Source organism: Psittacula echo (assembly GCF_963264785.1).
Source record: "Psittacula echo genome assembly, chromosome: Z".
Taxonomy (NCBI): Eukaryota; Metazoa; Chordata; class Aves; order Psittaciformes; family Psittacidae; genus Psittacula; species Psittacula echo.
This window is the reverse complement of record NC_137742.1, coordinates 11,533,662-11,547,349: the sequence shown is the minus strand read 5'-3', so window position 1 is coordinate 11,547,349 and position 13,688 is coordinate 11,533,662. Positions and strand designations below refer to the sequence as shown.

At 57.0% G+C, this 13,688-nt stretch overlaps 1 protein-coding gene across 2 annotated transcripts; it reads right to left on the bottom strand.

Annotated features, from left to right (window-relative positions):
- Positions 1–1,428: 1,428 nt before the first annotated feature.
- Positions 1,429–12,414, bottom strand: DNAJB5 (DnaJ heat shock protein family (Hsp40) member B5; the record flags this gene model as incomplete). 2 transcript variants are annotated; one of them, XM_080638422.1, is made up of 4 exons in its annotated part: positions 1,429–1,662; positions 5,627–6,225; positions 8,283–8,527; positions 12,377–12,414. In XM_080638422.1, 4 exons carry the CDS (start codon positions 12,412–12,414, stop codon positions 1,429–1,431), a joined length of 1,116 nt encoding a protein of 371 aa, XP_080494548.1. The 2 variants fall into 2 exon arrangements, with proteins under 2 accessions (XP_080494548.1, XP_080494547.1); XM_080638421.1 differs by lacking the exon at positions 12,377–12,414 and adding an exon at positions 11,405–11,472.
- Positions 12,415–13,688: the final 1,274 nt, after the last annotated feature.

The following is a 13,688-nucleotide window of genomic DNA, read 5'->3' as shown; positions in this document are numbered from 1 at the left end:
ACCCGCGTTCCCTGGGGTGGGGGGGATGCTTTGCTGGGGGGGTTCTCAAGGTGGTGGAAGAGGAGCTGTACGAGAGCACCCCGCGAAGAACGCGCCTCCCGCCCCCTGGGAACCTGGTTTGTGTCCTGGGAGGAGGGAAAAAGGGGGTGGAAAAAGAACGGGCGCGAGGCAGAGCGTGCCGAGAGAGGGTGGGAAATACAAAAATTCTCCCGGCGAAAATCCAAAGTTTTGGGTTTGGTTTTTTTTTTTGTGTTTGTTTTAAAAAAATACAGTATTTGAAGGTGAAGCCACCAAAGGGGCTCTGCCTCACGCGCCTCCCATCCCAGCCTCCTGGATGATCCGTCCCTGTAGAAAAAGGATATATACACACGCACCTCTCTATGACTAAAATCCCCATGTTTGACCTTAAATGCTAGTGAACCCTACGGCTCTGCTCACGCGCGGCTCCGCTTTTGCACCCAGACTTGTGCTACACACACACACATCCCCTTTTAGAGGGGGGGGTCGACGTGTTGTTTGGCTGAACCATCGCCCCCCCCCTTGGAAAAAATAGGAAAGAAAAAGAAAGGAAGTCAGGGTGCACCAGGTCAGGAACCGCGGAGCGGGCAGAGATCCGCTGCGGAGTCAATCGAGCAAGCTCTATATATATGTACTTAAAAAGAGGAGGAAAAGCAGCAATGCAAACTCAACACATCTGAACAAGAAAGCTCCACACTGGGATTCCCCCCCTCCTCCTCCTGCTGCCCCATCGGGCACCAGGGACAGAGCCGGGCAGGAGGATGGATGGGACCGTCCCCACTTCACTTGGCACAGCCGAGGCTCGGTTGTAGGCTTGGCACAGGAGAGCGGACCACGGTCGGACTCGGCACCGTGGTCCCAAGTGAGAAACAGTCCGGCTACGGGGCGGGAGGCCACCCATGATGGGCACAGCGGGACCCCCAACAGCAGCAAGTATCAAAGAGGGGAGGAGAAAAACCAACAGCGGGCACGGCGGATCCTGCAGAGTCCTATGTACAGTGCGCCGGGCCCCGGCCAGTCCAGCCTCTGGTGGGGACAAGTGGCCTGAAAAAGCAGGTGACATTAAAAAACCCAACACGTGATGCACCCCCCGTGCCGCTGGCTTGTGCGAGGTGGGAAAGCTGGAGCTCGGGGTGGGAATAGAAAAGCTTTGGCAGCTGGGATGGGCAGGAGCTTCCCTGCTGCTGGAGTAGAAAACAGGCCAGGAGGGGTGGGTGAGTGGATGGATGGATGGATGGATGGATGGATGGATGGATGGATGGGGCGGGTTTCGGGGGTAAAGGAAAGTGTTGCAAGGGTTGGTTTTCTGTTGTTCTCTTTTTGCATTTGAAAGTGCTGTGGCACCTCTGCTGCGCGGTGCTGCGGCACGAGCCATAGGAGTATTGCTGCTTGGAGAGGAGTCCCCGGGCTTTAGGAGCACGGGAGGTGCTGCTTGAGGATCTGTCTCGTCTGAGGGGCTATTCTGTCCGGGAAGCGGATTTTGAACTCCACGATCAAGTCTCCTCTCTGGCTGGGGGCCTTGGGGAAGGGCAGCCCCTCCCCACGCAGTCTCTTCACTGTCCCTGGCTTGATGATATCGTTGCAGGGCAGGGGGATCACCCGCCCATCGATGGTGGGAATGTTCACGGTGCAGCCGCACAAGGCCTGCGGGGAGAAGAGCAGACAACGCCATCAGACGGGGCTGACACCCCAAAGCATCCACGTGTTTCCCCCACCGGCCGATCCCATCCCTCTGGGTGATGCTCAAGTGCGAACCTGGGTCTCTCCTGGTGCCCCCCCAACACGGACGGGGCTGCAGGGGATGAAGCACGCTCCATCCCCACCTAATGTGCTCCCAGGAGGAACCACCAGCGAGCGCCCCGCCACTCGCAGCAACAGGACAGGCTAAATTTAGCCCCTTTCCCAGCCTCCGGCAGCGGAAAATCCAGCTGAGATCATCAGATGCCGCCGCGGTCCATCAGCTGTCACCCTGCAGAGCAGCCCGGCAGCTCTGCCCCATGCTGGGTTATCTATAGCACAGCCTGCGCATCCTGTTCTCCCCCCAACAACAGCCCCAAAAGGTTACACCGGTGTGGGGCAGAGCTACAGCTCTCCTAGAAGTCAGAGGGGATGGTCCCTGTCACCAGTCCCTTGTGGTTTCATAGAACCATGGAATGGTTTGGGTTGGAAGGGACCTTAAAGCTCATCCAGTTCCAACCTCCTGCTGTGGGCAGGGACACCTTCCACTAGAGCAGGTTGCTCCAAGCCCTGTTTGGTGGGCACCAGCCTGTTGTACCCCAGCAGCGGCCAACCTGCATCAGCGACACACGTGATGCAGGAATGCAGCAAGAAAACCCTCATGTCCTTAAATAACTCAGACAGCTCTGGCATACACGTAGGCAGGATCGTCTCCAGGCTCTCAGCAAGGGCTGAGGGAGAGATGCTTCTGGAAGAGGAAAGGGAGGGGTGTACCAGGAGTACATCCTTGAGATTCCAGGTGGGTGGCTGGCCCTGGGGGTCCCAGCCCTCCCAGAACACCCTGCACGGGGAGGGGAGGAAGATGCACTGGCTATTTCTGGGGTAGATGGGGGACTGCTCTGCATTCCTCTCACCAGGAAAAGCCTCCAGTGGCAAAGCAGCAACAAGCACCAGGACAAACATTTCTTCCCATGCTGGCCATGGGCTCGGAGATGACAGATGCGGGCTCTTGCAGCTGAGCCAGGGATCTGTAGCAGCTATCACAGAGGGATCCATGCCAGAGCCTGCATGGCAAGCAGAAAGCAGGAGAGATGGGGCTGTCTCCTTGCACAGCTCATCCGCATTTGGGAAGGGTGTCCTGCAGGAATGAGCTTTTCTGGCTGTGGGAGGATGGCTGTTTCCAGCTCCATGCAAGCAGTGGCAGCTTGGCTAATCTCCAGCAAGTAGAAGGAGGGGAAGAAAGGATGCTCTGCTCCATCAATGCATCACACAGGGATGCTGGAGCCTTCCTGCTCCCTGGTGCCCACCACCACTCACCGTGGAGGGCTGCATGTGTCTGTGTGTGCCAGGGAAAGGACATCTCCAGCCACAAAGTGGGAAGGAGAACAGGAACTCGCTCCCTGTGGAGCACGTGGATGGGGCAAAGAGAGGGATGTGAGCAGGAGCGGGCGGTAACAGCGAAGGCAGACAGGATCTTAATGTTTCCTTCCTAGAGCCAAGATGCAAGAATCCCAGGCAATCACTCCTCCACCGTATGTCCCTGTTTTCAGTTCCTTCTTGCTCAACTCCTCTGGCATTTGGGAAACCGGTTGCTGAAGTAACCGCGGGAGCTGCCCCGCATCCTAGAAAGAGGCTGGGTTTATCCCTGGGGATGAAATCACCCTGGGTTTCGTAGCTGTGAGAGCACAGCTTTATCTAGGTCAGCGTCGGGTCCTCCTCCGCTCCCAGCGGAGCTACGGGGGGAACGTCAGCACCGGTTGTGCCCCAGCCATCCGGATGCTCTGAGGAAGGTGATGCCAGGTAAAGGATGCAGGCGTTAGGCAGCAAAGCCCCTGAGGTCTGCCTGCCAGGAGCAGTGCGATTCCTCCCTCCCCCGGCTTCCCACTGTGACACAAGCCTGGAGTTTTAGGAAGACACACTTCCTTGCAGTCCCTCATACACCTCTAGTAACCAGCCTGCACTGTTGCAGTCCAGTGGGGCCAGACTTGGGGGCTGGGAGGGCACTGCATCCCTGGGTTACTCTCCAGAGGGGTCCGAAGATGGAGGAGGATGAGGAAGATGCTCTCCTGAGTGCCTAAGCACCAGGTAGTTTGCTCCCTGTGGCAGCAGGGTGCCGGTGAAGGGTCTCCAGCACAGCCACGAGTGGGGTCACAGCACTCACTGCCTGCATGCTGGCACTGTGCTGTGCTCCTCCTGTGGCAGTGGAAGAGGCTTACAAGAAGGAAGGATGCAAGGAGAGTAGCCAAGGCTATGGCCTGGTGATGAAGAGGCTGCACTCCATCACATTCTGGGGTGGTGGCATACGGAGCTGGGAAGCTCCTGGCACCTGCTTGTGCTCCAGAGTACTTAAGGTTCTTCTCCTTATGGAAGATAAAAGCAGCAGAGTTATCACCCTACCCTGGCAAGCACCGGATGGGGATAGCAGCCAGGCTGGCAGCTCCCTGAGGATGCTGGGTTTGCGGTGGCGGAGGACAGAGACCAGAAGTTCTAGCTCAAAGAGGTGAGGAATTTGCCCAGACCAGCAATTTTCCACGTTGTAACTGCATTGTGCAAACCAAAGGCCAGCGCAACACACCCTGCTCATCACAGTGATGAGCACCATCGCTCCTGGTGCAGCAGCACGTGGAGCCAGAGCAGGTTTCTCCACTTGCTGCTCAAGGGACAACTCCAGGCAAGAGTCCCTCCAGCCTCAGCAGTGCATGAACCTGGGCTAACAACCAGCTTGGGGTTAATTCTACAGATAGATAGGGGAATGCACAGAAGGAAACATCTGAGAAATGGCATGCTGGCTCCATAAATAAGGCAATCTCTCCCGAGTATTTCTGGAGCAGCCAGGGAAGCCAGCCACCACAGGAATAAACCTCTGCACTTTGTACTGTGAAGGACAGTTAGCTCCTAAGTCAAGATTAAACTTCAGCTTGAGTTTCCTCCAGGAGCACCGAGCTCTGCTTGACCTGCGTGGCTGCTCCTTTCCCCCAGAGTACCAGGTCACAGCCCCAGCAGGGACGCAGAGCCACGACAAAGCTCCTCTGACTCACTGGCAATGTTTCACAAGCTCACGTTTCCCTACCTCAGGTCTGGCCCATTGAGCTTATTTCTATGAAATGCATTTGAGAACATAAATCTGTCTCTGGGAAGAAAAGAAATCAGCTCATTAAGAAGACAGACAACGTCTACAGTCTGAAAGGAACAGCAAATGGCAGCTGCACAAAACGTCAGTGTTAAGTGCAGCTGCCAGCTGGGATTTATTGAAAGGTAGTTATAAAGCAGCAGTGGTGAATGGCACGTCTTGTGCTGGGTTAACCTGCCCTTCCTCTCCCACCTCGCAGCAGTTTGCTGGCTCTGATGGATCCAGTCCCACCATGACCTGCAGGACTGACATGTGCTGAGTTTTGCTAACTGCCTAAGGCTTTGTTCATTTGGTTCTTTATGTAGGGGAGGCAGAACCAAGAAAAACAGCTAAAGGATTGCTCAGGGAGGGCAAGGTAGCTGCTCTCCACATGAGAACAGCTCCTGCTTTCTGTCTGTGGGGAAAGAGTGCTATCCTGGACAGTAGCTAAGGCACAAGCAGGCTCAGCTACAAGAGCAGGGACCAGACCCATGCCAACACGGGTTTTCCCTTGTTCCTACAGAGGATCTGGTCTCTCTTTCACAGGTGAACACCCTCCGCTAAAATAGAAAGACAAGACCTATGGGGAAGGGAAACAACAAACAAATGCCACCTTGTACAGGCTCAAGGTGCGCTCAGCAGGGGCCACAGCACCTGTGTCCTACACCCAGCTCCTCTCTCCAGATGTCTTTGCTTGTGTCTTTCCCAACCTTACCTGGTCCTTCCTCATCATTGCAGGAGAAGAACCAACTCCTGCCTCGGTGCCAAGTGCCATGACTCAGCACCACCTCCCACCCCATGGGATTTCCCACTCATACCCACCTCTTTAAGACTGATGTTTGCCGTGTAGACCACGTTCGTCCCATCCCTCTTGAAGTGCGAGTGAGGCTTGTCCTTGAGGATGAAGACAATGTCAGCAGGGATGTTGTCTGGGGTGGCATCCCCTTCTTTGGGGAATGTGATTTTGGTTCCCTCCTTCCAACCCCGTTTGATGACAATGTTTAGGATCTTGTCCTCAGTCCGCATGGTACGGCCATCAGCATTGAGCCTTCTGCGTGTGATCTTCATCCTCTTGGTGGAGCCGTGGTAGATCTCTTCCAGGGACACCTTGAGCTCGTGGATGACGGGTGGGTCTTGGACCTTCCTGCGTGTGTGCAGGGACTCTTGGTGCCGCCGGTGCACCCCGTTGATGCCGTTGAAACCAAACCGGCCGAAGGCACTGAAAGGGTCATCGTCTTCATCGATGTCCATGTCTTCCTGGTCAAAGCCATTGAACATTCGGGAGCGGCTGCTGGCGAAGAAGATGTCAAAAGGGTTGGAGCCTCCAAAGAAGGAGGCAAAGGTGGCATGGGGGTCTCCATGGAAGGTGTAGTGGAAAGTGTTCCCTGAGCCACCTGAAGAGCCACCTCCAGTTTTGAGACCTGGAAGAGAAAGGGGAAGACAAGACATGAACGCTCTCTGCCACCTGATGCCATGCCGGGACCGCGCTTTCCAGGAAGGATCATGGTCTCTGCTGGCTCCAGGCAGACCTTCCAGTGTCTCCTAATGCTGCAGGTCACCCACTCCAGCGAGCCACCTGCAAAGAACATTGGGCAGGAAGGTACCAGCTTAACTCATGACAAACAAGCTCAAAACAAGCTCACCAAGCTCAAAATCTGATCAGGTTTTGTCCCTGATATCTCTACTGAAGTTCTTCTTTGGTCATCTCCACCCAATTCATGCCCTTTAAACATTTCCTGACCATCCCATCTCCATTTTTCCCCATGGGCAGGCTCCCTTTTGCCCAAATCGTCCTGTCTTTTTGGCTGCACCGACGGCCACAGTCCAGGAGCACCATATCCTGTAGGTGAGAACAGGCTTTGAGCTCATGAGTGACCATGCAGATGAAGGTCAGCAGACCTCCAGGTCAGCACACAGCTGCCTGCGTACAGACTGTACAAAACACCAGGTAAGCTCAAGGTTTGGATCCTTTTGCAACCATTCCCATGGGAAATTCCCCTGCCAGGTCCCAGGCTAAGCCTTACGTCACTGCAACTCCCCCAAGGTCCCAAGCAGCCAAGGCACATGATAAGTGCCCCTTCAAAGAGGTCACACACGCTCTGCGAGGCTATTTTTGACCAGGAGGGTTGGGAAGGGTTAAGCCAAGCCTAGCTCTAGGACTATTTTCAGGGCACAACAGTGACAGTGATGGACTATTTCTGACAGGCTGTTCCCCGTGCCAGACCCCCCCCATCACTGCAATGGGGCAACTTCGGGGGTCTGATTGATGAAATTAATATTGTGGGTGGGTTAGGGGGGCTTTCACTTCACCTTGCCCACCACATGGACCCAGAAGCCCTTCAAAATGCTGATCCCCAAGACATGTTGCTCCAAAAAATTTCACCTGATGTGAAACAAAAAGGTTTCCATGGGCCACGACACTAAGGGAGCAAGAAGGGGGATGCTCTTCCCTCCCTCCTTAACTCATTCTTTATTTTAGGCATCTTCAGGTGATGGGGATTTCGCCGAATCCCCAGGGAGCCCCTGTCCCCTAACAGACTGTGCAGCCAGGAGGTTTCACCTTTAATCCTGTGACGCCAGCCCGAGCTGGGTCCGATTTCCTCGGCATTGCCTCTGGAGAAAGGCTGGTTTCCCACTTGAGGCAGCCTCTTCTCGTTTTACAGGGTGGCAGATCACTGTGCCCGGTGCATCCATCATAGCCCTGACATAACTGATGGGTCAAAATTAACCCACTGCTGGTTAATTCTGCTGGTAGCTCATTAAGAGGATGCACCTGCCCGTTGACAAGGCTGCCTCTTCCACCCAGCAGCCTGCTCCTGCCAGACCTCCTGCTCTTTTAAGCACCCAAGTCCTGGGCTGATTAATGCAGATGCTATTCGGTGCTCTCCTCGAATGGGGTTGCGCTCTTCCATCTTCGACTAATAAGGCCGCCTGTGGTTGAGAGGCTCTTCTCCTCCTCCTCCTCCTCTGTGCCAACCACCAGACAACAGCAGCCACTTGGTTTCAAAACAAGGACCTATTACTTAAATTGGGAAAAGCTTTGAATACTGTAGGTCAGCCTGTACCAGGGAGGACAGCGGGACCGGTGCCCAAATGCGGGGAGAATGTGGACAAAAGCAATACTTCTCTGCTGGGATATTTAGGTCAATTAAAGGGCTGCTAACAAATTACCCCAGGCATGATCCAGGAGGTCAGGTGATCTTCTTCCACCTCCCTTGTCTCAGCTGGGTTTTGGGGCAGAAGGCAGGGAGAGCCCTGCCATCCCAGGAAGCAGGGTGGAAAAGCAGGGTGACCCGGAGAGGAACGGGATGGAAGAGGATTCCTGACACCTGCAGAGCCTTCACTGTCCCCAGTTCCAAGCTACCAGCCCCATTTTGGGTGCAGGTATGAACCCTCTGTGTGAAAAGCCTCCCTTGCCTACAAAACCCAATCTGGACCACCACCCTTCCTCCAAAGCAAGCACTGCTTGTCCCCTTACCTTCCTCCCCATACTGGTCATAGACAGCTCGCTTCTTGGGGTCACTCAGGACATCGTAAGCCTCCGCGATCTCCTTGAACTTCTCCTCGGCGTTGGGGTCTTTATTCTTATCGGGGTGATACTTGAGGGCCATTTTCCGATAGGCTTTCTTGATTTCATCCTCATTGGCACCGGTCTGGATGCCCAGGATCTTGTAATAGTCCTTCCCCATGACGGCGACGCTGCCGGGAGCCGAGTACTTATTCCTGAAAGCAGAAAGACAGCCCTGGGTAAGGCGAGCACCGCACTGGGCTCAGCTGGGGATGGGACCCACACGCACTTATCGCGGAGCTGGTGCTCCCTGCGTCCCACCGGCCAGCAGCACCACAGCCAGCTCAAGTCCACGCTTCCCAATGGAGGTCAGAGCCCTGGTGCCAAGGTGTGTCCTGGCTCCAGCTGTAACCCTCTGAGCCCTAAGGCAAGGACAGGGACACTCATCTCTGAGGCTGAAAGGAGTAGAGAGAGCCTGAAACAGGGCATGGCATTATAAAGGCCACGCCATTGCTCACGTCAGGCTGGGATCGTGTCCTCCCCCTGGCCCTGGGTGGGCCCAGAGGGCTGAGCTATGCCTATATGTAGCCAGCAGCCCGTGTGTGTCCCCTCCTCTCCCAGCCAGGGACCTGGGGTGGTGACAGCAGGGTTTTGGAGGCTGAAAGCAGCAGCAGAGACCATGCTGCCGCCTTCACCTTAAAGGAACTTCAAACATTTTGTTCCTGAAAGCAATTGGCATTCAGCTGGAGATAAATGCCTCCGGCTGTCAGAGCCATAATTTGTATTTAGCGAAGAGGGAACGGAGCCGTTAGACAGAAACATCTTGCGGTGGTGGGAGGGCTTTTTATTTATTTATTTTTTTTTTTAATTTTTTTTTGTTTGAAAAGAAAGAAGAAAAAATAATTCCCCACCAGTTTCTCGCCTGACTTGCACTCCCCGAGAGCCTCCAACTGCATCTCGCAGCGAGCCAGAAACACAGGGCTCGCTCGCTCCATCACGCGGGGGCCGAGGCTGGGGCCATGCCTATACTAAGGCATGGAAAATCCAGTGGCCGTAATTCATTCCCCAGTCACGCTGCTGGAGTCGCAGAGACCCAGCGAGCAGCGGGAAGGGCAGAGGCTGAGCGAACCCCATGCTCCTACAAGGACAATTCCTGCTGCTTCTTGACCTTTGGCTGTCTGACCAAACTCCGGACACCCTGAGCATGGCCTGATCCCCCCTCACAGCTCAGTGATTGCTGTGTGCCCTGCTCCTCTCCCATCAGACCTCCTGCTCTCTGTTAAAGCCTTCCTGCTCACATCTAGCTCCTTGCTACCACCCAGGTTTCACCCCATCCTTGCTCCAAACACCCCTGGGCAGCCTCAACCTATCACAACCACCCGCCCAGCAGACAGATCTCTGCATGGGTTGTGAGCCTTGATCCTGTCCTTCACCACCATACAAGCTGCCAGATGTTCTCCCCCATCCTTAAGCACCCATGCAGGTCACAGAGGGATGCTCCAACCACAGCAGCTTAGATGTGGCTGGGCAGGGCCACCACAGCGCTGCACTGAGCTCCTGGCATTCACCCACGGGTGGCCTTGGGTCATGCCATGGGCAATCACCCCATTACAGCTGGGTGTCTGTAGAGGGGCTGGAAACTGGCCCTACACTTGGCCAATCTACCAGCCTCTGGAAAAAGTCACTGCTCCCGGCACGGAGCAGGTGGTTCGCTGTAGATGGGAAGAGAGCAAAGGCAGGCAACGCACGGACCTCTGAAGGACACAGTGAGGTGAGGTAAGGGCACCCACGGATTTGTGTGGCACAGAAGAGGTGGGAGAAGGTCCCTGTGGGTGTAAAGAGCATCCGACAGCGTCTCCCATGGCAGCTCCTGGTGCCAGCTCCTGCGCAGAGCCGTCGGCGGCTCCATCCCACGCGGGAGCTGGGGGATGCTCTGCCCTTGGACCACCTTGGCTCTCTTCTGCCCTTCCCATAGCAACAGGCTGCGCAACACCCAGGGATGAGCAACAGGACGGGGGCTGAGGGTAACCTGCCATTCCCCCTGCCAAAGGTCACCCCAATGCAGCCCTTGGTGCTGGGCAGATGCTCCCCATGACCAGCACCGGGACCAGGATTTGCCCGTCTGGATGATGCACTGAGGACAACCCCATCGCACACTGGCTTGAGAGACGCACACTACAGCACCTGGCCCCCACCACAGCACCCAGCTCTGGATCCAACCCCACACAGCCCAATCCAACAGCACCACCAGCACCCCCCTCACCCAGCCAAAACCCCAAGGCACTTCCCAAGAAAACACCTCCTATCCCGGCACAACGCTGTTGCCCCCTCCAGGATCCCCTGTCCTGCCCACCCAAGGGGTCTTTGGCTGGGGGGGGGACACAGCCAGGGATGCTCTCCTGGCCGGGGATCCCTTTGTGTGGCTCTGCTCACGGAGGGTGGGATTTGCTGTCCCGAAACATCCCCCCACGCATGTTTTACCGTGAGGAGCCGGCGGCAGGTGACCCGGTGGGTTAAGACAACGCTCCGGAGGCGACGCTCACATGTGCGATGATGATGATGATAAAACACGACTCTGTCCCCGCACAGCTTCCCTCCCACCTCCCGGGGATCAGCTGCGCCTTGCCACGGCTCCTCTCCCCCTTCTGCTCAGTCATCTGCCTTCCCATTTAACCCCCTCAGGAGCGGGGTTGGTGGTGGGGAGATGGGGGGGGTGGTGAAGGAAGGCAGGTAAAAAAGCCATTCCTGCATCACCCACACAGCAAACCCACACCTGGTACGAGAACACAAGCATCCCCCCGGCCCACCCTGGGGAACCAGCCTGGCCTTCATCCCCCTCCTGTAACCACACACATGGACATGAAATGAAATAATTAAGTCACAAACGGCGGCTTTGTTCCATCCCTGCACATGACATCAGCTGAATAGCGATCCCTTGACATAATCCCTGTGCCTGGCAGTCCCCACTGGAGGGATGAGCCTCACCCTGGGCAGCGGCACCCGGAACGGGAGCTGTGCTTTGTGTCCGTTTGTCCATCCCGGGGAGCAAGGTCACGGCAGGACACGCGGTGTGGAGGCAGGAACCCACTTACCGAAACTTGACGAACACGTTCATAGTCCAAGCCGACCTTTTCAAAGGCTCTAGTTTGATTTTAAACATCGCTGCTGTCCACAGGTGCCCCGGGAGATGATAGAGAGTCACCACGAATGCCACACGGAAGGATGCTCCGGTGGCCAGATCCCTCCGGCACAGCAAGAAAGGCAGCGGTCGGCGCCCGGGATGGCTCCAAAAGGGCTTTAGGTGGTGATAGGTGAGCTGGTGCCGGGGGGATGCTGCTGGGAGCTGCCGTTCTTTGTCACACACACACGGGGACACCCTTCAATGGAGTCGCTCGCCGTAATCTTCCTTTTAATTGGCTTCTTGACGCTTCCTCAGCTCCAGCATCCTCCCTCCCCACTGCCTCCCGGCCGCCCCGCTCCTGTCACACACATCCCCCGGTACTGTCACGTCCCCGTTACCGTCACGTCCCCCACCAAAGAGCAGGGAGGGAGCACACCCAGGAGCTCCCCCCTCCTCGGTGTCCCCAGAAAGGACTCTGCTCTGCACCCAAAAGTAGGATGGCGGCGGCAAGGCGATGCCATGTGTTAGAAAGTCACATTGACCGGGGTGCATCTCCCCAGCCTTCCCCCTGCGGGTCCCCGCATCACCGGTGCCCCACAGAAGGGGACCCACCTCCCGGTGAATAGGGCTCCTGGTGCAGCGCAGCATCGGGATGGAGCCGGCTCCGAGCACGGAACGGAGTGTGGCGGCACAAAACCTACTTCTGAGAAGTCACCTTCAGGCGCGCCAAGGAAATCCAAAGGCACCGCATCCCCCTGATCACTCACGAGCCACCAAGAGCATCCCCTCCGGATGCCCCACAATGGAATCAGGCAGCCGTGCCAGGCAGCTCCTGCATCCCACCCTCGGCGAGCGCAACACCGCATCCCAAGGGATTAGGGGGTTCTGGTGGTGGGAGCCGGGATGGATGAGGCGGGATGGATGAGCCGGGATGAGTGCATACCTCTCGGCGCGGCTCCAGAAGAGCAGGATGGCCGGCATGGCAGCGTATCCCGGGTTCAGTCAGGGATGCCGGAGGGGACGCTGGAGGGGATGCGGGACGGGATGAGGGACGGGATGCAGTGTCTCGGGGCAGGCAGAGCCACCCGTGCCCGTGCTGGCTGGCAGCCGCAGGCAGCAATGTCATGACTACCCGCAATGAATCATCCCCTCCCCGGGCCCCCACACACAGTGCCCGCCCCCCCCCCCCCCCCCCCCCGCCCCACCACAGCCCCACTGGGGTGCAGGCACCTGCGTGGGGATGGGGTTAACCCTCCCCTCGCTGCCTCTGCTCTGCCTCACAGCCCCCACCGGCAGCCCCCGGCATGGGGAGAACAGGGCAAGACCCCCCCCCCATGATGTCTCCCCATAGAGGGTCCCACATTCCCATGCCCACTCCTGCGTGGGGATGGGGACAAGACACACATGCTGTCCTCCTTCCCCCCCAGGCATGGTCTCTCATTCCCAGCCCTACACTGTGCTGGGTGGTGATGGGGTCAAGCCCCCCTTTGCTGCTTCTCCATATGGGGCTCCCCCTTTTCAGCCCCCACTGGGGTCAAGCACCCTTCAACATCTCTCCATACAGGATTCCCCCTTTCCAGCCCCATGGTGCTGGGTCCTGGGTGGGGATGGGGTCAAGCCTGCTCCCCAGTGTCTCCCATGTAGGATCCCAGCCCCATTGGGGTGCTCACACTGGTGGGGGGAAGGGGTTAAGCCCACCCTCAATGTCTCTCCATATCCGTGTCCAACATTTCCAGCCCCTCAGTGTCCCCCCCATGTAGGATCCCAGCCCCACAGTGGTGTGGGGACAAGGTCAAGCCCCACGTGCTGCCTCCCAATACGGGGTGCCCCTTTTTAGCCCCACCAAAGTATGTGAAGATGGGGCTAAACCCCATCATTGCTCACTCTGAGCCCCCTGCCCAGCCTCAGTGGGGGGGCTAGAACCTGTGTGTGGATGGGGATAAGCCCCACCACAGCCCCCCCAGGCAGTGTCCCATTTAGGGGTGCCCCATATAGGGGAATGTTGAGGGGTTGTTACCTATATGGGTAGGGGTTCACCCCTCTGCTGTGCCCCAGCCCCATGGTGTGCTCCAGCCCCACTGGTTAACCCTTTCCTGCAGCTCTCCTGGGGGACACTGTTCACCTCCACTGGGGACAGGGGTTAACCCCTTCCTTGCTGACTCTGTCACTGTCACTTGGGGGGTGCAGGGGGTGTTTATCCACTTCACCAGCCAGCTCAGCCCCACTGGGACACACTGGTACCCCCGATGTGAAGG